This window comes from Myotis myotis, unplaced genomic scaffold (assembly GCF_014108235.1).
Source record: "Myotis myotis isolate mMyoMyo1 unplaced genomic scaffold, mMyoMyo1.p scaffold_m19_p_7, whole genome shotgun sequence".
Taxonomy (NCBI): Eukaryota; Metazoa; Chordata; class Mammalia; order Chiroptera; family Vespertilionidae; genus Myotis; species Myotis myotis.
Window position 1 is genome coordinate 53202692 of NW_023416379.1, and position 27982 is coordinate 53230673.

General features: G+C 38.5%; 1 protein-coding gene across 6 annotated transcripts in view; it reads left to right on the top strand.

Moving 5' to 3' along the window:
- RNGTT (RNA guanylyltransferase and 5'-phosphatase) overlaps positions 1–27982 on the top strand; it is a 247124-nt gene that overhangs the window by 101593 nt on the left and 117549 nt on the right. For all 6 annotated transcript variants that reach the window (XM_036316268.1, XM_036316270.1, XM_036316267.1 and 3 more), the window contains 2 exons: positions 4525–4596; positions 7691–7855. In XM_036316268.1, the coding sequence (XP_036172161.1) occupies positions 4525–4596; positions 7691–7855 (237 nt within the window). The remainder of the gene's footprint in view (positions 1–4524; positions 4597–7690; positions 7856–27982) is intronic.

Consider the following 27982-nt stretch of genomic DNA (forward strand, 5'->3'; position numbering starts at 1 on the left):
CCACATTTTTATTTGCAAATTGTCTTTGTAAAATTTCAAATCCAAGAATAACTCAAACTATCTAATTGTCTGGCTGTCAGATGTGAGTAGGAAAGCTTTTGTTTTGTTCTCTGAATGATGTTCTTTGACCTACAAAATATGGAAAATAGGAGTTCAGAAATACAGCATTAATTCACTTGACATAAATCAGTGAAATTCAGTCAATTTTACATTGAGGTTAAGAGGAGGATATGATAGTTAAAGATTAAAGTTAATTGCAAGAATCCTGGGGAAATGGCATGTCTTTTCAACTGTTAATTTTTTATAAAGGAATATGCATGCTCATTTAAAAGTTTTTAGTAAGTCAGTACATTATAAAGTAGAAAAGTTCAACTATCACAAATAGATTACATTTTAACATTTTGATGTACTTTCTTTTAGTAATTTTGTTGTACCTATATTAATAAAACATGTATAACCAACATGTATGTACTGACATTTTTTAAAATACATTTTTATTGATTTCAGAGAGGAAGGGAGAGGGAGAGAGAGATAGAAACATCAATGATGAGAGAGAATCATTGATCGGCTGCCTCGTGCATACCCCCTACTGGGGATCAAGCCCGCATCCCAGGCATGTGCCCTTGGCCGGAATCAAACCCGGAACCCTTCAGTCTGCAGGCTGACACTCTGTCCACTGACCAAACCAGCTAGGGCTCTACTGACATTTAATATGTGCTGTATATCTGGGATTCCATCATTTTTCTTTATTCTGAAGAACTGATTTTAGGATAAAAAATTTAGTTTTACTTTTTAAAATTAAAGTATAATTAAATTCAGTATATTCAAAAGATTGTGCCTGGCTGGCATGGCTCAGTGATTGAGCAGCGACCTATGAACCAGGAGGTCAGTGTTTGATTTCAGATCATGTGGGCTCGATCCCCAGTGGCAGGTACGCAGGAGGCAGCCAGTGACTCTCATCATTGATGTTTCTATCTCTTCCTTTCCCTTCCTCTCTGAAATGTATAAAAATATATTTTAAAAAAGATTGTGTGACTGTAATACTAATTCCAGAATATTTTCATCACCTAGATGGGCTCCTCCTTGGATCCCCCCTTCCTGCATCAAATTCCAGAAACTCTCCTTAAGAATAAGTTGGAACAGTTGTAAGGCTCTTTTCAGGAACTTTTTTGTCATGTAAATTTGAAACTTTCTACCAGTGAAATAGCTTCCCATAATCCCATGGCAACCACCATTCTACTATTTTTTTTTTTTAAATATGTTTTATTGATTTTTTACAGAGAGGAAGGGAGAGAGATAGAGAGTTAGAAACATCGATGAGAGAGAAACATCAATCAGCTGCCTCCTGCACATCTCCCACTGGGGATGTGCCCGCAACCCAGGTACATGCCCTTTATCGGAATCGAACCTGGGACCCTTCAGTCCACAGGCCGACTCTCCATCCACTGAGCCAAACCGACCAGGGCACCATTCTATTTTTTAATTTGTATGAATTTAACTACTTTAACTTCTTTAGATACCTCATATAACTGAAATCATACAGTATTTGTCTTTTTGTGACTGGCTTAGTTCATTTAGCTTAATGTCCTCAAGGTTTATCCATGTTATAGCTGGTGATAATTTCCTTCCTTTTCAAGGCTCAGTAGTATCTATCCCATTATATATATACTACATTTATTTATCTGTCTGACATTTGGGGTGCTTCTGCCTCTTAGCTACTGGAATAGTGGTGCTATAAATATGGGTGTGTAAATATCTCTTCAAGACCCTGCTTTCAGTTCTTTTGGATATATACCCAGAAGTGGGATCACTGGATCATATGATAGTTCTCTGGTTAACTTTTTGAGGGAACTACCATACTGTTCTCCATAGTGGCTGCAGCATTTTACAATCCCACCAACAGTGTACACGGTTTCCGATTAACTAAGTTTTAAGCTTATCTATTTTATGTCTACTTACTTTTCTGTAGCTTATGACAATGGCAGCTGTGGTGAAGAGTACATTGTGTTGAGGGACTCCTTGGAAAGAATCATTCTTGGTATTGGGTCTTTGTTAGAATATCTGGGTTCTGTTCTCTTTTAAAAACCTTGGTGAATATTTTCTTTGGCTAGTCGGGAACCATATTTTATTCCAGTAATGCTCAGATTATTTCTTCAATTCAGCATGAAGTCTGGGAGCAGAAATAGTCTGCTATTTTTATTACTCTACACATTAGAAGAGGTAGAAAAAAGAAGACAAGAATAACCACTGTGTTTGTATCTTTCTATATTTGAGTATAATAGTGATAATTACTAAGACTGTCATTTTACAAGTCGAGCTTGGAGCTGAACCCTGCTGTGCCTTTTTGTTTTACCAGAATCTTGGTAATTTCTGTGGCTGTCAATTTTAAAGCTTATTCATTTGTTCATTCCTTTTTATTTGTTTTGTTTGCTGATAATACATTTTATTTTTTGCCTTTTTTAATGTTTAAAGAAAAGTATGTTTTTGCTCATTTTGTCAGGTAATTTGGGAGGGAAATTCTGTGATATCTGCTGTCTGAACTTGGAGTGCCACTTAATTTCTGTCCACCCAGTTTTGTAAAGAATAATTAATTGAAACCTATTACTGATACCGCCTCATTGGCTCATAAAATTCTTAGATACATGTATTTAAATTAAAATATTTCAGTGAACAGTTTAAAAGAATGAAAGTGATATAATTTATGTCAAGCATAATCTCAAATAATAAAGTACTATCTATACTAATAAAAGGGTAATATGCTTTAGACCAGATAGACCTGATATTTTGCGATCAAGCTGGCATGGGAGGGCAGTTAGGGTGATAAGGCTGGCAGGGGAGGGCAGTTAGGGGTGATGAGGCTGGCAGGGGAGGGCGGTTAGGGGTGATGAGGCTGGCAGGAGGGCAGTTAGGGTGATAAGGCTGGCAGGGGAGGGCAGTTAGGGGTGATGAGGCTGGCAGGGGAGGGCGGTTAGGGGTGATGAGGCTGGCAGGGGAGGGCAGTTAGGGGTGATGAGGCTGGCAGGGGAGGGCGGTTAGGGGTGATGAGGCTGGCAGGAGGGCAGTTAGGGGTGATGAGGCTGGCAGGGGAGGGCGGTTAGGGGCGATCAGGCTGGCAGGGGTGGGCGGTTAAAGGTGATCAGGTCGGCAGGCAGAGGCAGTTAGGGGAGATCAGGCACACAGGTAGAGTGGTTAGGGATGACTAGGCCAGCAGGGGAGGGCAGTTAGGAGGCAGCAGTTCCGGATTGCGAGAGGGATGTCTGACTGCCGGTTTAGGCCCCATCCTGCAGGCCTAAACCGGCAGCCGGACATCCCCCTAGGGGTCCCGGATTGGACACGGTGCAGACCAAGCTGAGGGACCCCCTCTTTGTACGAATTTTGTGCGCCAGGCCTCTAGTATAAAGATAAAAAAAGAGTTGTGTTCAAGACAATAAGTGTCTGTGCTAAACAAAACACATATTTGAGAAAGAAGTTAATTTTAATAGTTTCTTAAAATATATTTGTCTTAAATCAGTGTGTTCTTTGTAATTTTAGATGGTTATATGTGGATTTTGTGTCATGAAATTGTTTTAAAATGTTTTTTTAAATATATTTTATTAATTTTTTACAGAGAGGAAGGGAGAGGGATAGAGAGTTAGAAACATCGATGAGAGAGAAACATCGATCAGCTACCTCCTGCACACCATCTACTGGGGATGTGCCCACAACCAGGGTACATGCCCTTGACTGGAATCTAACCTGGGACCTTTCAGTCCGCAGGTCAACTCTCTATCCACTGAGCTAAATCGGTCAGGGCATGAAATTATTTTAAAAAACCCATTTAATTTCCTAGGAAGAATATGAGGAAAGTAAAGTAATTTTAGGTCAAACCTATTATTAAAAGTTAAAATTTTATAAAATACTACATTATATACCTATAATCATTCTTTAGTGTCCTTTATCTCTTTTCTGTGAGAGGGCAGAATTTACATTATTTTCGTTTAATGGCTGTGATATGTGGTATCATGTTCTTTTTTCCTGTTCCCTTTGATGATAGTAGAGGCATGTGGAACCAAGAAAGACCACATGTGTAGTATGGGGATTGTATCTATTATAAGGGTACCATTTATATCTACAGATTTTATGATTAAAGTAATTGGTACATAGCAAAATATAAAGCAATAATGATTTAACAAATTATTTTTTAAATGTTCCTGATATTTGGCATTTAAAATTTGTCATCTTTTTTTATCCTAATAGTTGCTTAGTAAATTCAAACATAAAACATAGCATAGTAATTCAAATATAAAAATATAATGAGCATATATTGTAATATCACTTTATTTTATACAGAATGAATTCATGATAGGAATTTTTGGGGTGCTGAGAATATTGATTTAATCTGGGTATTATAAGTGTGTTCATTTGAAATTTCATTAGGTTGTATTTTGATGGTTTATGTACTTTCTGTGTCTCTATTACATTTCAGTGAAATTAAACAAATTGTTGTTAAAGAATGAAGAAACTTTTCTTTTTTTCTCTTTTAAGGAAATGATTATTGATAAAGTAAATGGACAAGCCGTACCTAGATATTTGATTTACGACATAATTAAATTCAATGTAAGTACCTTTTATAATTTCTAAATGGATTGTCACTGAGATAATAGATGTTTTTAACAAATAAAAAGTATTATTGCCTTAGAGTAGGAAAGAAAAATTGTGACACTTTCAAGTTACTCATTTGATTTTTTTTTGTCAATGCTTGTACATTTTTCTTTCCCTTACTGCCTAATACTTTGCACATTTGTCTTTAGATTATTTAGTTATTTCAAGTGACTAAAGATAAGCAGTTTAACTGTGGTAATACAAGATAGTATATTGTAAAATGTTATTAAGTAAACCTAAAAACAAAATATAAATCTTCTTTTGTGAATAGATATAAAAAAGTGAAATTATATTTTTACCCATTTACTACAGTTTTAGACTAGCCAATAATCAAATTGCCTGTTAATGTTTAATTCAGTGTTGAAATTATTTAGATAGTACAAGATGAATTCTGTAAATGGAAGAAATTCTTTCAATAGTGTACATCTATGAAAAGGTATAATTATTTTCTAGAAATATATTATTCAGATTGCATAATCATTTAGTATTCCAACCAGACTGTAAGCAGTTAAAAATTCTGGAATTAAAAGTGTTAAGTTTTAAGATTTTGAGGATTTATAATAAAAGTTAAAAAAACCTTTTTTGGGGGGTGGGGTTGTATATTTTAAATGGCAGTATTAAGATTCAAGATTTTATATTAATCCAGATGACTTATTTTCTCCAGGAAATTTTCAATGTGTATATATCTCACTTGTTGAATTACGTATATTTCAAACTATTTCAAACCTAGGAAACTCAAGGTCAGAAGCCATCAAGTTTTAGTCTTGTTCTGTTTGTGGCTACTGTATTCCTCAAAAGTAATGCTTTCCAAAATTGACTTACTCATATCACAGATCTTGGAATGATGTTCATTGGCCCCTAACAAGACAAAGGGTGGGTGTGGCTTTGTTTCTTCGTGAATGGTGGAGTGCTATCTCCTTTGCCTCTTGATATTGAGCTCTGCTTTAAAATACATTCAGTGCAGGTTCATTTCTTAGCCTGGGAACTTTGTCTTAGACAATAGCCTTCTAATTCTTAAAAGAAAAAGTAAATTTTCGGCATACGTAAAAGTATAGAGAATAATATAAGGAATACTATATACCTACTACCAGTAGATTTGTTGAAGCTTAGCTTTGTCTTTTTTATTCCACTCCCCTTTTAATAATAAATAAATCATCCTATATAATAAAAGACTAATATGCAAATTGACCAAACAGCAGAATAACTGGTTGCTGTGACGTGCACTGACCACCAGGAGCAGATGCTCAATGCAGGAGCTGCTCCCTGGTGGTCAGTGCGCCAGAAGCCCAGTTCACCGCTGGCAAGTGCAGCAGCGGTGGCAGGCAGCACTCAGGACTCCTGGACTGGGAGAGGGTGCAGACTGGGCTGAGGGAACCCCCCGAGTGCATGAATTTTGTGCACTGGGCCACTAGTTATATGTATAATAGCAGAAGTTTCTTGTATACACCTCTGTCTTCTTATCCTTGACCCTCTTACCCAGAAGCAACAGCCTTTACCCTGAATTTGGTGTTTATTATCCCCATGAGTGTTTGTGATACCTTTACTATCAATGTATGTCTGTAAAATATATGTAGTGTTCTTTTGTAGGGTTTCTAGTGTTACATAAATGTCATAGTACTGTACTGTAGTGCACAACATTTGCTCCACATTATTTTGTATAGATTTATTGGTGTTAATGCATGTAGGTTTGGTTCATTCACTTTAATTACCCTTAATTATTATATTGTAGAAATGTATGGAATTTATCTTTTTTCCTCTTGATTAACATATGTGCTTCCATATTTTGCTGTTTAATTATTGTATTGAATAGTTTTATAAATTCTTTTCTTTTGCACTTGTGTCATAGTTTCTCTAGGACAGTTCTCATTCTTGGGATGTGGTCACTTGGGAAGTGTTTAAGAAGTCCAGTCCCTCATTTCCTACAACATTGAGATTCTAATTAATTTAGCAACTTAATTAAGCTTTATTAGCTGCCTTGCTAAATTCCTTTCAGAAGTAGTTATACCAATTTATCACAGTTGGTAATACTTACCTAATTTTTGCCAAATGGCTATGTGTGAAATGATATCTTGCTTTTAATTTGATTTTTCCTAATTACTAATGAAGTAGTAATTTTTTTTTAAGGATTCATCTTTTTAAAAAATATATTTTATTGATTTTTTACGGAGAGGAAGGGAGCTGGTTAGAAACATTGATGAGAGAGAAACATCGATCAGCTGCCTCCTGCACACCCGCTACTGGGGATGTGCAAGGTACATGCCCTTGACCGGAATCGAACCTGGGACCCTTCAGTCTGCAGGCCGACGCTCTATCCACTGAGCCAAACCGGCTAGGGCAAAGTAAAGCGTTTTTTATGTTTGCTTTTACTTGTTTGGATTTTTGTGATTTTATTATAGGTTCCAATGGTCTGTTCTTTTAATTTTTCTATTTGGTTGCCAGTCATGCTCTTCACAATGTATAGGAACTAGTTATCTTTTCTCTGTTTTAATTCTTTCTTGGATATAAATGTGGCAAACAATATATTTTCCATATTAGTATCCATTGAGCCACAGAAGTTTTTTAAAAAAATTTTTTTCAAATATATTTTTTATTGTTGATAGTATTACAAATAGCTCCAACTTCCCCCCCACCCCCATCCCCCTTTCTCCTAACCCATACCTTCCCCCTCTCCCCAGGTCTTCACTACCCTATTGCCCCTGTCCATGGGCTATGCATATAAATATATAAATAATAAAAACAATTAGTGAGTATATTAATACTTTAATTCAGATGTGAAAATTTTGGATCAGTGGTTAATAGATTTATACCCTTACTATTTTATACATTTATAATTTTGAAATAACTGTGTGTGTGTATGTTTAGATATGCTTCCATCATTAGTCAAATTAATTTTCAGGGCTGGCAAGTGGGGTTGTGCAGGCTCTATATTGGAGAACTCCAAAGGATGCAGTTTACATAAACTACTATGTACAAAGTGAAAGCCTTGATAGTTATGCTGAAAAAATAGTTTTTAGAGTTAAAATTTAAATAACTGTCTCATTTAATTCAGGCACAACCAGTTGGAGATTGTGATTTTAATGTTCGTCTTCAGTGTATAGAACGAGAAATAATAAATCCACGACATGAAAAAATGAAGACTGGGCTCATTGACAAAACACAGGAACCATTTAGTGTCAGAAACAAGCCATTTTTTGACATTTATACTTCAAGAAAGGTAACATTTTTAAAATAACACTTATAATATCCTAATTCAGCTTGGGAGAGGAATATGAATGATATTTTTCTGCCGAATTGTCTTGATTTTCCCCGAAATTTCTTGAATATAGTACTCTTTTGGATAAACATGTACAGTTACCAGGTCTTCTTCTCTTTAGTAAGATTCTCAGTGATGGAAACTTAAACTAGGTTGTTTTCTTGTTTCTCATAATAGTTTTTGATTGATAGCTATTATGTTTTTTAAAAAGCTGTAATCTGTGTAGAGTTACATAAGAGTGAAAATAACTTGTCAGGCCTTTTGAAATCAACAGTTTTTAGTACATAGTCTATTTTAAACTAATCAGTTACATATATATGTGTGTGTGTGTATATATATATATATATATATATATATATATATGGAAAGTTTTCTTTATTTTTGTTGTTTGGACACTTAAAATGCATCATACTAAATATTCTGGGATAGTTGTTTTTTTTTTATTTAACAGTGTGGCTTAGAAATATTTCCATGTCAATGCATAGGGATTTGCAACATTATTTTTTAGCTGCTGCATACTATTTGACAATAAAGATGCACCATGAAGTTATTTTTGGGAAGAGGAATGGTTATGATATGATAGAATAATACGGAAAATATAGCAACTTATACAATTATGTTTTAATTTCCTTTCTAATACAATCTCATAAGGTAGATGATAGAAGAAGTTTTTGTTGTATTTTACCTGCTTCTATTCATGTCCACTCAATTTGGTATTTCTTCTTGGATATAATATTAGGGATTATTCCAGCACTATTGAGCCTTTTTCTTCTCAATATATAAATATATTATAGAAAAAACAAATATAGAGTTATTCTTTTTTCACTAATATTTTGCATAATGCCTTCTTGGCATGGGGCTGTTGGTAGACTTCAACTGCTGTCATCTTCTCACAGTTCACTGCTTGCCTTTTGTGCCTCTTTTGACAGCAGACATATGATAGGGTTGCTTACAGGAGCCTGTACACTTCTGTGCTCTGCCCAGTTGGTAGAATAAGGATAACGTTGACACTTAACGTGGGCCACACCCTTGGTGGAAATCTGCTAATTGCAGCTATGTACTCTTGCGGAAATATTTTCTAAATTATAAATAGAGTGTAAATTTGGGCAGAAGCCAAATTGTTTCAGTTTGCATTTGTTTTTTAAAAACGAATTTGACAGCTTGTGCTGTCTTAATTCAAAGTTCAGCACTGAAGAAAATGTGTCTTAGTATAGTTTCATTAGTCAGAATCAGTACTTTTTAGAAATATTTGGCAGTGGATAATTATAAGAATTGTTCTTTAGGGGTCTGAAGCAGTTATATTGAACAACTTTCAATGTAGTTTTCATTAGAGAACCGTGATGCTCTTCCTTTTTTTCTTTATACTCAGCTTATTTAACCCCCTTTTTAAACAATATGATTTTTAAAAAAGAAGTCCTAATATTTAGAATTTTTATTATTAGTCTCATTTTCCCTCCGTTTCAGTTCTTACTGTTATTTCTTTGTTCTTAGTTTCTCTTGAAATTCTTTTTGGTTGCTGAATACAGAAGGAAAGCACCTTTTACAGCAGAGTTGGTCTAAAGGGGAAAACGAGTAACACCAAACATGGGATAGTAGCCATAGTTGACAGGTTATTGCTCTAGAGAGCCTTCTTTTTATTATGAATTTTTAAATAAATTTATCTTTATTGTTGAAAGTATTAGAGATGTCCCCTCCACCCCCCACTGGCCCCCTTCACCCGACTCCTGCCTCTTCCACAGGCCTCCATTGCTAATGGGAATGGTAAATAGTGATATTATGAATGATAAAGCCTTTGTCATGGAAGTACATATCATTTTTATGAGGGAAGACATTTTTTATGTGGTTTTAAATAGTTTATAACTGTGGAAAAATGCATACTTTCTTATAGACATTTCATTTCTGCATACCTTTAAATTTTTGAAGATAATTTTGATTTTAGGACTTTATTAGTATAGCTCTATTAGCCTTTTCCTTTTATGTAATTAGATCCATCAAACACAGTGCAGGGATAATGAGTTGTTCAGTGTTTAACTGAATATACATACTTAAAATAAAGTATACAAAATAGTAACAAGAAGAAGCAATTTCTTAAATAATAATTTTGAGTTTCTAGTTTGAAGGCCAATTAAAAAAGATTCATTTTTATTTATTTATTCATTTTACAGCTGAGTAGTATTCCATTGTATAAATGTATCATAGCTTTTTTATCCACTCATGTTCTGATGGGCACTTGGGCTGTTTCCAGATCTTGGCTATTGTAAATAATGCTGCAATGAACATAGGGGTGCATATATTCTTTCGACACTTATATGTGGAATCTAATGAACAAGTTAAACTGACAGACAAAATAGAAACAGAGGCATGGATACATGGAACAGACTGACAGCTACTATCGGGGAGAAGGGTTAGGGGACTGGATGAAAGAAGATGAAGTGATTAAGCAAAAAATCCACATATATTTAACACATAGCATAGACAACAATGTGGTGACAGCCAGAGGGAAAGGGAATGGGATGGGGGTCAGTGGAGGTGGGCAATGGGGGGAAATGGGGGCGGAAAGAAACTTTGCTTTGGGCAATGGGTGCACGATACGGTGCGCATATGTTTTGTTGAGGCCTGTATGGTTTTGTGAACCAGTGTCATCCCATTAAATTTAATAAAACAACAACAGAAAACAATGGAAAATATGCTATAAGTTATATTAAAAAAGAAGAGAAATATGCATATATTCTATTTCTTTATTCACAAGGATTTTCATTTCTTTCCATATTTTTATAGATTGCCTTATTTATTTATTTTTATTTTTTGGCATGTTCTTAGAATTCCTGGTCTTAGCCTAGGGACTCTGAGGGCACATACATGTCCACATATACTTTAGGCATATGTGTATACCCTGTGAGAAGAGGAGTGTGACTCACTAGGCTGAAGTAGGATGGGGCCTTTCTGGGAAAGAATGTAAAGGTAGACATATTAAAGAGAAGTAGTAAGAATTTTAAGTTGCACATAGGAAGTTAATGACAGTGCAGCTGATGAAAGCACATATTCTTTAACGGTATATATAAAAGTCTAGTGAACCATGTAATTATTTGCTGCATTAAATTGTTGATAAATGTTTACCTTTAAGTATTAGAAATACAATCACTATACCAGAGATATATTTTGCTATTTTATACAGCAAAATGAAGTACTTTATATAGTAGTTTAGATATAAATCTTAGGTTCTATTTTTATATGATTTTGAACTATTTCTACAGTAGCTCAAAATTGATACAAAGAACAAGGGAAATGTTATATGCTTTTTATATTGTAGAAAACATAGTTTATTTCTTAAAGTCTCATTCCTTATTCCTGGTACTTTATTAGGCTATAAAACATGTTTAGTTTACAGATAAATGATATTTGGTATCTCAGTATGGGTTGTCCGCATCCAGAGATGTTCACTGTCTATTAAAGATCTCATTTGTGGTGGCTAACTGGGTCACTTTACCCATGCGACTATGGCATCATTCTACAGTCTCCCCCATCTTGAACAGCCTCTTGACAATAATGCCCAACAAGGAAGTCATATGCTTTCCTGCTGATGCCTGTGACTTGGAGGATAGTCTAAATTGTGTCAACTATAGAAACACAATGACAAAAACTTCTGTTGCAATGAATTCAGGCCAACTGCATAGTCCCCTACAGGAAGGTCCTTACTTAGACACTAGGTGCAAGTATGGGAGTCCCCAGGGCCACCTTCACGTCAGACCTGCTGGCTACAAATTCTCCCGTCCCCAGGGACTCCCTTAGGTTTGATAATTTACCAAACAGACTCCCAGAACTCAGGAAAGCACTATACTTATGATTATAGTTTTACTGTAACTGGAGGCCAAAAGAGGAGCTGCATAGGGCAAATCTGTGAGGTGCCCAAATGATAAGCTTCTGGTTGTCCTGTCCCTGAAGAGTCATGGATGGTGTTACCTGCTCCTGGTTAGTATGTATGACAATATTAGAATATTGCCAACCAGGGAAGCTCACCTAAGTGTTTGAGATCCAAAGTTTGTATTGTCACATCCCACCTGCATGGCTGACCTTTAGTTTGCAGCCCCTCCCAGAGGTTTGGCTAATACCTTTAGTCTCCAGTTCCTCTGGACGTCAGAACTGATACAGCACAATCGAAAGCCCCCATCATAAATCATATTGTTAAACTTTTTGGCAAGCAAAGATACTTTCATCAGGCAGGACATTCCAGGGGCTAGAGCTCACCTCCCAGTAGTGGAGGGCATAGGCCAGACCTCTCTTTTGGTAAAGTTACTTCTTCAGTACACACTTACTCAAACAAAGGATTTTTTTTTTTAATCTTCACCTGAGGATGTTTTTTTCCATTGATATTTAGAGAGAATGGAAGGGAGTGAGGAGGGGAACATTGATGTGAGAGAGACACATTGATTGGTTGCCTCCCTCACATGCCCAGAGCCAGGGATCGAACCTGTAACCCAGGTACATGCCTTTGACTAGGAATCAAACCCTTTGGTCCACGGGGCGATGCTCTAACCACTGAGAAAAACCGGCCAGGGCCAAAGGATGTATTCAATGAGGTAGATTGTTTTGCAATTTACCATAATGTTCTTTGTTTGAAAGTCTTGAATTATATTTTACAAATAAATGTGATTTCCATTTATGCTCAAATTAAAATATTTAAGTTCTTTCTTGGTTTCTTTATCTCTGTAATTTTTGTCGTTTTTCTTGTGACATTCAGACCAGCCACTCTTGTAGTTTAGTTTTTTTTTAAATGCATCACTTAAGTGTTTATGGCTAAGTATTCATTCTCTCCTTGCATTCCTTCCAAAAATGCTTAGCATTCTTCCAAACGAGTAGGTCATGCTTTTCTACCCATAAAGGAAATACTCACCTATACTCCTTACCAGCTGCAATTTGGATAAACATTTTAGAAAAGATTTAGGAGAGGTTTCCCTGAAAAAAAAACAAAAAACAAAAAACAAACAAACAAACAAAAAAACCAACTTAAAACATGCTAAGGAAATTTGGATTACATGTAGGCAGTGAGGAACATTTGAGGGTTTTTAGATGTGATTGTTACACAACAAATTGTTTTAGAGTCATTTCTAGCAGTAGTGAGTAGAAATAGTTTAGAGAAAGGACATTAACCTACAATCAAGAAGACCAGTTAGGACCCTTTTACTGTTGTCCCCACTGGCGATATGAAGGTAATATGGGGTAGTTTGGATAAAGTTATTACCTATGAATGATGATTTTAATATTTAAAAAATATCTCACCCCTTTAATAATCTGTATATTAATTAAACCAACAGCTTTTAATCGTCTTAGAATTTTTAATGTTTTCATTTTACACAAGTTTTGGGGATATAATATATTCCATGTGTATTCTACCTAACTGATACATATTAGCCTGTTTTTATCAATTCTGTCATTGTGCTATTTACTTTATATTTATTGAGCACATGTTTATTGAAGTGAGAACTTACTCTATAGGAGATTACTGTAATAGATGTTGAGGATACAGTGATAATAAGATGTGATTCTTGACCTTGAATAGTCCACAGCTCAGTTTGGTAGTCAGACAATTAAACAGGAAAATCCTGTGATGGAGGGAAGCACAGGGTGCTATGGGAATATGCCAAAGGAGATGCATATATATATATGCATCTTAGACTGGGAATGTGAATCTCTGGTTTAGAAGAACAGTTAAGAACATGGACTCTTTAGAAGAACAGTTAAGAACATGGACTCTGGAGCCAGAATGATTTTGGGGTTTCACTTCCTTTCTGTGTGACCTATGCTAAGTTCTAAACTTCACCTTCAAAATGGGGATAATATTGGCTCCTACTTCTTAAGATTGTTATGAGGCTAAAATGAATTAATGTATGTAAAGTGCTTAGAACAGTGCTTGGCACATAGTGTTATATGTATTACCTTTTCCTCCTCCTGTTTGTCTCTTTTTTAAAATGGATACATAATTAGTACTCAGTAATATTTGAGTAAAACTGTGAACGATAGTGAAATTATAATTACTTTTCTCTGAGAAGCCTTTAAACATCTATATTAAAAACACGTAGTGTAAAATAAGTATTTTGTGTGTAGTTAGGTCCATATTAACCAAAAGTCATAAACTGGTAGGTCTCAGAAAGTTTAAGCTTATATAATATTTAAAAAATAATGAAATTGCTTGTAGGTGAGGATGCCCTCTCCAGCTTGTCATAGTTCTCACTCATCCCTATTATCTTATATCCAGTCCTGTTCAGGCCTGGCACCTATAAGCATTTGAGTTAGTAACTAATGAAATTCTGACACTGGTTCTTCCAGGATAGAGACTGGTTGATTTCTTTTAAATCTCATATACTTGGTAGAGTGGCTATCAGTTACTGGCACTAAATGAATGTTTGATGAATGAATGAATGATACCTCAATTATGAGTTTCAAAATAAGACTAACAACGACCAAAAATAATAAACTATATGTTCTAGATAAATGTTGTTTTTAGATTTTTTAACTTGTCAAGAGGATTTCACCAGAATTATTATGCTTAATTTTAATTTCAGTGATAGGGGTTAATGAAAGAGCCAATGACAATATTCCAGAGGCTATTTATATTTTGATTAGCTAATTTTAATGTTATAGTTGCTTAAGCATTATTGTTAAATACAGTAATAGAAATCAAATTATTGTTTTTATTTTATTTATTTATTTTTATTTTTATTTTTTTTAAATTAAATCTTTATTGTTCAGATTATTACATTTGTTCCTCTTTCCCACCCCCGATAACTCCCCTCCTCCCAGTTCCCGCCACACCCTCCGCCCTCACTCCCCACCCACTGTCCTCATCCATAGGTGCACGATTTTTGTCCAGTCTCTTGCCGCATCTCCCACACCCCTTTCCCCCCAAAGAATAGTCAGTCCATTCCCTTTCTATGTCCCTGATTCTATTATAATCACCAGTTCATTCTGTTTATCAGATTATTTATTCCCTTGATTTGCCGGAGTCCAACCCCAGCAGGTCCAGGGGTCCCCAAAGGTGTGGATGGAGTCGGCGAAGAAGGAAGGACACGGAGACAGTGTTCAGTTGATCAGCAGCCTAGCCAGGATCTCCAGCCAGGATCTCCAGCCAAGTTCTGGTCTGGATCTCCAGCGAAGTTCTGCTTAGGATCTCCTGCCAGGGTCTGTGTCCATGTTCTCTTGCTAGGTTCTCCAGCCAGGTTCTGTAGCCATGTTCCCTTGCTAGATTCTCCAGCCAGGTTCTGTCCAGGTTCTCCAGCCAGGTTCAGTCACCAGGTTCTAGTCAGGTTCTCTTGCCAATTTCTGTAGTCAGGTTCAGTCCAGGATCTTTTGCCATGTTCTCTCGCTAGGTTCTGTCTCTAGGTTCTGAGGCCAGTTTCTGTCCAGGATCTTTTGCCATGTTCTCTCCAGCGAAGTTCTTCTGTCTCTAGAGAACGTTCTGTGTAGGTTCTGTGCCTAGGTTCCGTCTCTCTTGGTTCCGTATTCTAAGTTCTGTGTCTTGCTGTCTTATTACATCTGTATTTATACCAGTTGATTCAATCCTATCAATCTCTATTACAAAGGCTAGGGCGTTTCTTATCTCCATTCCAGGGAGTAAAGATTATGTAGCTTAAGCATGATTGTTCATAGTTTAAGTGATTAATTGCCCGCCTGGCACTAGTTAAGAGGTTTTATTCCCTCCCTAACTTCAGGGGAAAATCCCTACCTGGGGAAACAACCTTTCTCAGAGAGGTGACCTTGGTTAAAACACATAGTGCCAAGAAGGTGAGCAAACATATTAAGAACAGTATGCCATATATGCCAGGTCCCCTGAAACAGCAAGCATGGACCGGCTCCCGGCAAATTCCCCCTTTTTTATTTTTTAAAAGCCAGGCATTAAAAAGAAAAACCTGAAATGCTCTCTTGTATCCATTTTAAGAGTAGGATTGGCGCTTTCCACTATTACCTGAGTCCTGATCTATCACCCCAGGGAGAGCTTGCCAATCCTGCACTTTCCCAGGGTGGAAAGGCTGCAGTGGGGTTAAGGATAAGGCTCCTTGGGCCTACCTCCTCCCATGCCTTTACATTTACCTTTCCTTCCTCAGAAAAGCATGGACATACCTCTTGTATAAAACGTTCTGTCTGACTGGGAGTAACCTTAATTCCTCCGCTAGCAAGCATATGTGTTAAAAGATCAATACAGAGTCTTATTTCTTTAGACTCAGTATGGCACATTTTCTTAATCTAAAGATCAATACAGAGTCTTCTTTCTTTGGACTCAGTATGGCACATCTTCTCAATCTAAGTTCTGTACTATCCACCTTCTTACCCTACTTATCCTCTATAGGGGGGTCTGAAGTACCCTGGTGGAGTCCTATCCGTCCCGAATGTGGGGGTTCTCAATGGGGGGGCGGCTTACCTAGGGGAATCCTGTTCCAGGGGTTCCCAAAGGTGTGGACGGAGTCGGCGAAGACTATCCACCTTCTTCCTATGGTGGAGTCCGATCCGTCCCTAGGGCGCTTACCTAGGGGTCCCTGTTCGGGCGCCAGATGCCGGGGTCCAACCCCAGCAGGCCCAGGGGTCCCCAAAGGTGTAGACGGAGTCGGCGAAGAAGGAATGACACGGAGACAGCGTTCAGTTGTTCAGCAGCCTAGCCAGGATCTCTAGCCAGGATCTCCAGCCAAGTTCTGGTCTGGATCTCCAGTGAAGTTCTGGTTCAGATCTCCAGCCAGGTTCTCCAGGTTCTCCAGCCAGGTTCTGTAGCCATGTTCCCTCGCTAGGTTCTCCAGCCAGGTTCTGTCCAAGTTCTTCAGCCAGGTTCAGTTACCAGGTTCTAGTCAGGTTCTCTTGCCAATTTCTGTAGTCAGGTTCAGTCCAGGATCTTTTGCCATGTTCTCTCGCTAGGTTCTGTCTCTAGGTTCTGAGGCCAGTTTCTGTCCAGGATCTTTTGCCATGTTCTCTCCAGCAAAAGTCTTCTGTCTCTAGAGAACGTTCTGTGTAGGTTCTGTGCCTAGGTTCCGTCTCTCTTGGTTCCGTATTCTAAGTTCTGTGTCTTGCTGTCTTATTACATCTGTATTTATACCAGTTGATTCAATCCTATCAATCTCTATTACAAAGGCTAGGGCGTTTCTTATCTCCATTCCAGGGAGTAAAGATTATGTAGCTTAAGCATGATTGTTCGTAGTTAAAGTGATTAATTGCCCGCCTGGCACTAGTTAAGAGGTTTTATTCCCTCCCTAACTTCAGGGGAAAATCCCTACCTGGGGAAACAACCTTTCTCAGAGAGGTGACCTTGGTTAAAACACATAGTGCCAAGAAGGTGAGCAAACATATTAAGAACAGTATGCCATATATGCCAGGTCCCCTGAAACAGCAAGCATGGACCGGCTCCCGGCATTGATTCTTAGATTCACTTGTTGATAGATGCATATTTGTTGTTCATAATTTGTATCTTTACCTTTTTCTTCCTCTTCCTCTTCTTAAAGGATACCTTTCAGCATTTCATATAATCCTGGTTTGGTGGTGATGAACTCCTTTAGCTTTTCCTTATCTGTGAAGCTCTTTATCTGACCTTCAATTCTGAATGATAGCTTTGCTGGATAAAGTAATCTTGGTTGTAGGTTCTTGGTATTCATCACTTTGAATATTTCTTGCAACTCCCTTCTGGCCTGCAAAGTTTCTGTTGAGAAATCAGCTGACAGTCGTATGGGTATTCCCTTGTAGGTAACTGAGTTTCTTTCTCTTGCTGCTTTTAAGATTCTCTCTTTGTCTTTTGCTCTTGGCATTTTAATTATGATGTGTCTTGGTGTGGTCCTCTTTGGATTCCTTTTGTTTGGGGTTCTCTGCGCTTCCTGGACTTGTAAGTCTATTTCTTTCACCAGGTAGGGGAAGTTTTCTGTCATGATTTCTTCAAATAGGTTGTCAATATCTTGCTCTCTCTCATCTTCTGGCACCCCTATAATTCTGATGTTGGTACGCTTGAAGCTGTCCCAGAGGCTCCTTACACTATCCTCGCATTTTTGGATTCTTTTTTCATTCCGCCCCTCCGGTTGGGTGTTTTTTGCTTCCTCGCATTTCAAATCATTGACTTGATTCTTGCGCTCCTCTGGTCTGCTGTCGGGAGTCTGTATAATATTCGTTATTTCAGCCCGTGTATGCTTAATTTCTAGTTGGTTCCCCATCATAACATCGAGGGTCTCATTAGTTTTCTTGTAGATCTCATTAAATTTATCGGCGGCTTCTAAACAGTTCTTGAGAGACCTTAAAAGTGTGGTTCTGAACTCTATATCTTCCATTGACAATTTTGTCCTGTTTCTTTGTCTCCGCATTTTGTTATGCTTTCTTGGTGCACCCCCTAGTGGTCTTTGTGCACAGTCTTGTAGTTAAGCCTTGATTGTTGTAGCTAATACCAGGGAGGGTTTGACCTCCAGGCCAAGTGGCTGTGAGAATCAGCTGTGTCTGCAGTGAGAGAACTTCTGTCCTCTAGGGAGGTGCTAATCTAGCCTTTGCCTGAGGCTATCCGGCAAATGCCTCTGTGCAGGGCTTGGGAGGGGCGGGTCGCACAGGATCAACAGGGTGGGCCGGAGAGAGCAGTTATGGCGGCTCTCAGTCCTGTCCCCAGGGGCTCTGCCTCTCTGAGTCCCAGCAACTGCTGCAAACCTCGGAGAGAAAGCTGCACTCGCTCTGACGGAAGCCAGACAGTCCCGCTTCTCCCGTTTGAGTCTGGGTTCCTAAAGACTCGCCCGTATCTGGAGCTCAGAGTCTGCGACTCCCTCCCGATTGAAAACGCCAACCGCGCCCTCCGCCGCCAGCCCGCTCCGCGCACTCCGCACCTCAGAATTTGACTTCAGCACTGCGCCTCCTCTGAGTGTCCGTATGCGTTTCTCTTTCCTCCTAGTTGTAGGACTTCCACTCATCCAGCGTTCCTGTGGTTCTGTGGTTCATAGTATTCCATCGTGTAGATGTACCACAGTTTTCCGTCTTTTAGTTTCACTTTTGAAGTAGTTGTTCAAGGCAGCAAACTCCGGCGTTAACCTATGCCACCATCTTGGTTCTCCTCTATATCTATTTTTTTTTTTTTTTTTTGGTGTCATGCTTAATCAAAGTAAAGCTTAAATATGCATTTTCTCATTTAAGCTTCCCAATGATCTTTTTTTTATTTTTTATTGCTTAAAGTATTACAAACGGTATTATATATGTGTCTCCCCCCCCCCCCCCCCCCGCCCTTGACTATCCCCTGGCCTCCCCCACCCCCCAGCGTCTAATGTCCATTTGTTATGCATATATGCATGCATACAAGTCCTTCGGTTGATCTCTTATACCCCTCCCTCCTGCCTCCCAACTTTCCCCGGCCTTCCCGCTGCATTTTGACAATCTGTTCGAGGCAGCTCTGCCTCTGTATCTATTACTGTTCAAAAGTTTGTAATGGTCTCTGTTATCCATGAATGAGTGAGATCATGTGGTATTTTCCTTCATTGACTGGCTTATTTCACTTAGCATAATGCTCTCCAGTTCCATCCATGCCGTTGCAAATGGTAGGAGTTCCTTCTTTTTTACAGCAGCATAGTATTCCATCGTGTAGATGTACCACAGTTTTCTAATCCATTCATCTACTGATGGGCACTTAGGCTGTTTCCAGATCTTAGCTATGGTGAATTGTGCTGCTATGAACATATGGGTGCATATATCCTTTCTGATTGGTGTTTCTGGTTTCCTGGGATAAAAGAAGATAAAGATACTGACTTTTTATCGAGGAGAAAGGATGAGTTTTGTAGAATGATTTTGTACTGATTAGAGGAATATTGAGGGTACAGAAGCACTGGATAATCTTAGTCTAAGCCAGAAGTTAAACTTTGGGAATAAAAAAAGGCTAGAGAGTAATGTAGGTGAATGGAAATTTCCATTTTGGAGGGATTGGAAAAACTAAATCTTGAATTTTAGGGGAGTCATGAAAGCACATAAAAAATCAATAGATATAAGCTATTATATTGAGTGTTCTCAGGCAGTCAGTTGAGGCTATGTGGAAATATTTGCTCAGAAAACATCTGAGGTTAGTGAACTAGTCCATAACAGAAAGGTAGAGATATTCTTTTCTCATTTAAGAAAAGTATTATTTTTCTATACTGTAATGAATTGATGTTGCCAATGCCCATCCCTAGTTACATTGCAGATTCATTTTCTTCTTTATTTGTAGTCTTAAGCTATCATTTTGCTTATTTCTAAAAGGTTCCTTTCTATCCTTCGTAACTTTATAGTTTCTGTTTTGTTTATAATGTTTCTAATTTCAAGCCCTTTTGCATTATCTTTCTCTGCTTATGCTCTTAAAATGATTTGGTTTCCAATTACTTTCTGATCTACAGATATATAAAGTGTCAATTCTACTCAGTCACCTGGTATAACCTAATGGAAAGTTACATGCCTTCTGTAGGCTGTATGATGGTATTCAAGTGATGCTACTGTATTCATAGATAAGCAAATTCTATAGGTAAAGCTTTATAAAATACTATCATGCTTTATTAATAACTAGAGGCCCAATGCACAAAATTCGTGCAAGAGTAGGCCTTCCTTCCCCCAGTTGCCGGCACCAGCTGCCCTCTGGCACCCAGGACCCAGGACCTGGGCTTCCCTCACAGCCCTGGCTTCGTCTGAAGGTTATCTGGAAGGACGTCCAGTCTAATTAGCATATTACGCTTTTTATTACAGATGATTTGATATATTATTGTAAATATTTCTCTCTTCTCCACGTCCAGTGTGGCTAGAGAGTGGTCCGGTTCCTGAGTAGGGGCGGTTGGGGATTGAGAAAATGAAAGAAAGAGACGGACACCGAGATGGAAGGAAAAAGCTGGGGCTGGGTGGGAACGCTGTCCTCTGATGGAGAGACAGGGACCCATAGCCAATCATCGTGTTTATTTTATACAGCAAAACCCAGGAAGTTTTACTAAAGGTCAAGACAAAGGAGATTATGTGCATTCTTGGGTAGGCCCGAGTCGTATTCATTCCTGGTGCTTGGCTGGATTTAACCCTTTGTGGTCGTTTGTCTACTCTCAGCCACCAAAGCTTTTTTACCGTTCTGGTCGTATGTCTGCTCTCAGCCACCACAGCAAGGAACCGTACGAATCTTAACTATTCATTCATGTATCAGTTCATAATTTCTCTGAAAGCTCTTAAGTGTCTAAGCGACCTTGTCAGGAACCAAAACATTGCCCCGACAAATCGGAGATATCGAAACTCAATATAAACAAACGCGGTCGTTCCACACTCGCCATGCAAAACACCGTGGTGAGTCAGTCGCCTTTTGAGAGTGAAGAAATCGACAAGCTTCGGAGATACTTCGCAGAATTTCAAATAAAGCTTTACAAATTACGTTTAACTGTAATTAGGCATTCTCGCTTGTTAAGATATTTCAAAATAATACTCCAAAATGGCAAAAACAAAGTTACCGAAAGAAGTGTACTGCGAATCTGAAAGTAACGATGAAGAGTTTTATTTTGGCACCTTGAATACTGACTCTGACGTAGAAAGTGATAACGTTTGTAGTGATTCTACTAGTAGTGACGTAGTTCCAAAAAAGAATTAATAAATCTTTAAATAACAAAACCCACTCCCTGGTACCTGGGTTGAAGGTCAAGCTGATAACACTCCTGCCTCTGGCAAAGCGTGTTTCCAGGATGCGGCTTTGCCAACGCCACTGGATTCAGCTGACAATAATGAAAGAAATGCTCATGTGTCTTCCCAGGTGTTCTCTACATATTATGTCTACTATCTTAAATTTTATTTAACTATCTTCTAATTTTATTTGGGGAAAAATAATCAAGAAAGTTACAATTCTAAATAATACCCTAGGATTTTTAGAATAATTCGCCCATATTCCACTTTAATAGCTTCTCCTAAGTTTTACAGTTAAATATTTTTAAAGTAAGGTATTTGTTGTTGTTTTTAGAAGTGTTTAACAAACATTTTGGTTAATTTAAATAGAACTGTGTTTCTGAAGAAAAATTAAGAGGGAGAAATGGCTAATTACATCTTTGCATTTAATGTTTTTACTGTTAAATTAAAATTAAGGTATTATTTAGGCATATGTAGGCTTATATTATCATTGGGTCCCCGGTATCCAACTGTTAACTGGGTTTCTAGCATAAATAGGCAGTCAGAAAATATCTACCGTAATCAATACTGAATGTGATTTTATTTTTATTGTGATGTTACCACAACAAATTATCTAAGAAAACCTTAGCACATCTTACATAAGAATACCAGTGCAATTCATAAATTAGTTTTACTTAAAATATAGAAGAGGCAAAAAACTGAGTAGCTTAAAAGTATAGGACAGTCTATTTTGGAGTATAATATTAGAGCCAAAAAAATATCAAAGTGAGTTTTAACATTATTTGGTATTTAAATTATTGAAATAAAACCTGACCTTTCAAGCCATGGTATTTAAATGAAGTCTTTAACTAACTCTTTTTGGCTCCTTGGTAACTACTTCTTCCTTTGAGACTGTGCCTGACTTAAAACTCTTTTCTCAAGGGCTGCCCATCATCCTTGCTTAATACAACTTCCCTATGTTTTGTTTGACCTACTTATAAACCCTGGATTTTCCATTTCTTGGAAATTTTTTATTCTGATTTTTATTCTGATTTAGTTACTTTGACTTTGACAACTTATCCCTGGCTATATTCCTACTTTAAAGTTTTAAGTTAGATATACTGCTTTCTATTTTAAAGACTCAACATTTATTTGTTTTTAATGATTTCAGAGAGGAAGGGAGAGAGAGAGAAAGGGAGCGAGAGAGAGAAACATCAATGATGAGAGAGAATCATTCATCGGCTGCCTCTTGCATGCCCCACACTGGGGATCGAGCCCTTAACTTGGGCATGTGCCCTTCACCAGAATCAAACCCAGGACCCTTCAGTCTACAGGCTGATCCTCTATCCACTGAGCCAAACTGGCTAGGGCGATACTGCTTTCTAAACACAACTTCCATCTTTTAAAACTAGTGAGACATCTCATCAATACGTTTCAACTTCTCTGCATCCAGTGAGTCATGAACCTCTTCAACAGTGTCTGGGTCTTAGCCTTAGGGAAAGTAGTCCTCCTTATTGGTTATGCAATCTCAGCCCAAGTGGCTTCTTCCCTTATATCTGAGATCCTAAATACTCTAGAGTTTTCCTTAGTTTCTTAGGGTGAAAGCTAATATTGATTTGTGACCTTTCTACTTTTCTCAGTGCAACGAATATTTTTTTCTTTTTTTTTTTACTATATATTTTATTGAATTTTTACAGAGAGGAAGGGGGAGGAATAGAGAGTTAGAAACATCGATGAGAGAGAAACATCGATTCAGCTGCCTTCTGCACACTCCCTACTGGAGTGTACATGCCCTTGACCAGAATCGAACCTGGGACACTTCAGTTCGTAGGTCAATGCTCCACTGAGCCAAACTGGTTAGGGTGCAATGAATATTTCTGTAAGCACACTTTAGCTCCATCTCTCAAATCTCAGCCTACTGTGTTTTCATTTGGTGCTGGGGTCCAACCCCAGCGGGTCCAGGGGTCCCCAAAGGTGTGGATGGAGTCGGCAAAGAAGGAATGACACGAAGACAGCGTTCAGTTGATCAGCAGCCTATCCAGGATCTCTAGCCAGGATCTGCAGCCAAGTTCTGGTCTGGATCTCCAGCGAAGTTCTGGTTAGGATCTCCAGCCAGGTTCTGTGTCCATGTTCTCTTGCTAGGTTCTCCAGGTTCTCCAGGCAGGTTCAGTAGCCATGTTCCCTCGCTAGGTTCTCCAGCCAGGTTCTGTCCAGGTTCTCCAGCCAGGTTCAGTCACCAGGTTCTAGTCAGGTTCTCTTGCCAATTTCTGTAGTCAGGTTCAGTCCAGGATCTTTTGCCATGTTCTCTCCAGCGAAGTTCTTCTGTCTGTAGGTTCTGTGTTCTAAGCTCTGTATTCTAAGTTCTGAGTGTAGGTTCTGTTTTCTTGGTTCTGTCTTCTTAGTTCTGTGTTCTAAGTTCTGTGTCTTGCTGTCTTGTTGCATCTGTATTTATACCAGTTGATTCAATCCTATCAATCTCTATTACAAAGGTTAGGGCGTTTCTTATCTCCATTCCAGGGAGTAAAGATTATGTAGTTTAAGCATGATTGTTCATAGTTAAAGTGATTAATTACCCACCTGGCACTTAGTTGAGGGGTTTTATTCCCTCCCTAACTTCAGGGGAAAATCCCTACCTGAGGAAACAACCTTTCTCAGAGAGGAGGCCTTGGTTAAAACACATAGTGCCAAGAAGGTGAGCAAACATATTAAGAACAGTATGCCATATAAGCCAGGTCCCTTAAAACAGCAAGGATGGACCGGCTCCCGGCAAATTCCCCCTTTTTTATTTTTTAAAAGGAGGCATTAAAAAGAAAAAAAAACCCAAATGCTCTCTTGTATCCATTTTAAGAGTAGGATTGGCGCTTTCCGCTATTACCTGAGGCCTGATCTATCACCCCAGGGAGAGCTTGCCAATCCTGCACTTTCCCGGGGTGGAAAGGCTGCAGTGGGGTTAAGGATAAGGCTCCTTGGGCCTACCTTCTCCCATGCCTCTACATTTACCTTTCAGGCACCTTTCCTTCCTCAGAAAAGCATGGACGTATTTCTTGTATAAAATGTTCCATCTGACTGGGAGTAACCTTAATTCCTCTGCTAGCAAGCATATGTGTTAAAAGATCAATACCGAGTCTTCTTTCTTTAGACTCAGTGTGGCACATCTTCTTAATCTAAAGATCAATACAGAGTCTTCTTTCTTTGGACTCAGTATGGCACATCTTCTCAGTCTAAGAATCAATACAGAGTCTTCTTTCTTTGGACTCAGTATGGCATATCTTCTCAATCTAAGTTCTGTACTATCCACCTTCTTACCCTACATATCCTCTATAGGGGGGTCTGAAGTACCCTGGTGGAGTCTTATCCATCCCGAATGTGGGGTTCTCAATGTGGGGGGGCTTACCTAGGGGAATCCTGTTCCAGGGGTTCCCAAAGGTGTGGACAGAGTCGGCGAAGACTATCCACCCTCTTCCTACGGTGGAGTCCTATCCATCCCGAGAGTGGGGCTTACCTAGGGGTCCCTGTTCGGGCGCCAGATGCCGGGGTCCAGCCCCAGCAGGTCCAGGGGTTCCCAAAGGCGTAGACGGAGTCGGCGAAGAAGGAAGGACACAGAGACAGTGTTCAGTTGTCAGCAGCCTATCCAGGATCTCTAGCCAGGATCTCCAGCTAAGTTCTGGTCTGGATCTCCAGCGAAGTTCTGGTTTGGATCTCCAGCCAGGTTCTGTATCCATATTCTCTTGCTAGGTTCTCCAGGTTCTCCAGCCAGGTTCTGTAGCCATGTTCCCTCGCCAGGTTCTCCAGGCAGGTTCAGTAGCCATGTTCCCTTGCTAGGTTCTCCAGCCAGGTTCTGTCCAGGTTCTCCAGCCAGGTTCAGTCACCAGGTTCTAGTCAGGTTCTCTTGCCAATTTCTGTAGTCAGGTTCAGTCCAGGATCTTTTGCCATGTTCTCTCCAGCGAAGTTCTTCTGTCTGTAGGTTCTGTGTAGGTTCTGTCTTCTAAATTCTGTGTCCTAAGTTCTGTGTTCTTACATCTGTATTTATACCAGTTGATTCCAATCCTATCAATCTCTATTCCAAAGGTTAGGGCGTTTCTTATCTCCATTCCAGGGAGTAAAGATTATGTAGCTTAAGCATGATTGTTCATAGTTAAAGTGATTAATTACCCACCTGGCACTTAGTTAAGAGGTTTTATTCCCTCCCTAACTTCAGGGGAAAATCCCTACCTGGGGAAACAACCTTTCTCAGAGACCTTGGTTAAAACACATAGTGCCAAGAAGGTGAGCAAACATATTAAGAACAGTATGCCATATATGCCAGGTCCCTTGAAACAGCAAGGATGGACCGGCTCCCGGCAATTTGGTATGAAATACTTAAAATTTTTCTTTTGATTTTTTTCTTTTATTTGTGGGTTTTTTAGAAATTTGTTATTAAGTTTCCAAACACTGGAGAGCTTTCCAGATATCTTTCTCTTACTGATATATAATTTAATTCATTGTGGTCAGAAGACATTCTTTGTATTACTTTGACCTACCTATAAATATGTTGTATGCACTTGTGAAAAAAAAGTGTTTCTCCTGTTGTTGAGTGGAATGTCTTATAATTTTCAATTAGGTCTGATTGTTTCAGTGTTCATATTTTTACTGGTTTTCTGTAAGTTTTTTCAAGATATCTTTATGCCTGCTTTTTGATTTTCAGTGTTGTATCTTTTTCCTTTTTTTATTTCAGTTGGAAAAAGTGCTACACATTTTTTTCTTCAAGTTCATTGATTTCTTTTCCCTTTGTTATATTCAGTCTGCTGATAATCCATTGATTATCATTTTTTGTTGTTGTTTTTTTAATCCTCACCCAAAGATATTTTACCCCCCATTGATTTTTAGAGGGAGTGGAAGGGAAGGGGAGAGACACAGGGAGAGAAACATCCATGTGAACGAGACACACTGGTTGCCTCCTGCATGCACCCCTACCAGGGATGGAGCCTGCAGCTGAGGTACGTGCCCTTGACCGGAATTGAACCCAAGACCCTTCAGTCCGTAGGCTGCCGCTCCAACCACTGAGGCTCTAGGGCTCATTTTCATTGATTAGCATTTTCCCCCATACTGTGTTTTATTTCTTGCATTTCCATTTGTCTCATTTTTATAGTTTTTATTTTTATCTCTGTGAAGTTCCATATTTGTTCAGACATGTTTTCTACCCTTTTCTTTAAAATGTTAGGGCTGTTTTAAAGTCCACTTGATAATTCCAAAATATGGGCCATCTTTTTTTTTTTTCTGTCACATTATTTTATTTTTAAATTATTTATTTATTTATTTATTTTTTTGGTGATTTTTTTCTTTTCTTTTTTTAAAAATTTTGTTTTATTGCTTAAAATGTTACAAATAGTATTACATATGTCTCCTTTTTTCCCCCGCCCGTGACAATCCCCTGGCCTCCCCTACCCCCCAGTGTCTTGTGTCCATTGGTTATGCTTATATGCATGCATACAAGCCCTTCGGTTGATCTCTTACCCCCCTCCCCCACCCCCAACCCTCCCTGGCCTTCCTGCTGTAGTTTGACAGTCTGTTCGATGCTGCTCTGCCTCTGTATCTATTTTTCTTCATCAGTTTATAATGGTCTTTATTATCCATAAATGAGTGAGATCATGTGGTGTTTTTCTTTCATTGACTGGCTTATTTCACTTAGCATAATGCTCTCCAGTTCCATCCATGCTGTTGCAAATGGTAAGAATTCCTTCTTTTTTACAGTAGCATAGTATTCCATCGTGTAGATGTACCACAGTTTTCTAATCCATTCATCAGCTGATGGGCACTTAGGCTGTTTCCAAATCTTAGTTATGGTGAATTGTGCTGCTATGAACATATGGGTGCATATATCCTTTCTGATTGGTGTTTCTGGTTTCTTGGGATATATTTCTAGAAGTGGGATCACAGGGTCAAATGGGAGTTCCATTTTTAACTTTTTGAGGAAACTCTATACTGTCTTCCATAGTGGCTGCACCAGTCTGCATCCCACCAGCAGTGAAGGAGGGTTCCTTTTTCCCCGCATCCTCTCCAGCACTTGTTGTTTGTTGATTTGTTGATGATAGCCATTCTGACAGGTGTGAGATGGTACCTCATTGTTGTTTTGATTTGCATCTCTCGGATGATTAGTGTGACTTTAAGCATGTTTTCATATGTCTCTTGGCCTTCTATATGTCCTCTTTTGAAAAGTGTCTATTTAGGTCCTTTGCCATATGGGCCATCTTTATGTCTTGTTCTATTGACTGCCTTATCTATTAAATGTAGTCATTATTTTTCTTATTTTTTATGTGTGTGTGTGTGTGTGTGTGTGGTACATTTTTATTGGATACTCATTATTTTTCTGTGTGAACACTAGAAACTGAGATAAATATCTTTGTGCTTAGTGTGGACATACCTCTTCTTTCAGTTTAATGGGCCTCATTTTGGGGAGAAGAGTTAGTGGTTGAATCAGTGTGTTCTGTATTTGAGATGGGTTTATATTGCTATAGTTATCTTCAGTGCTCT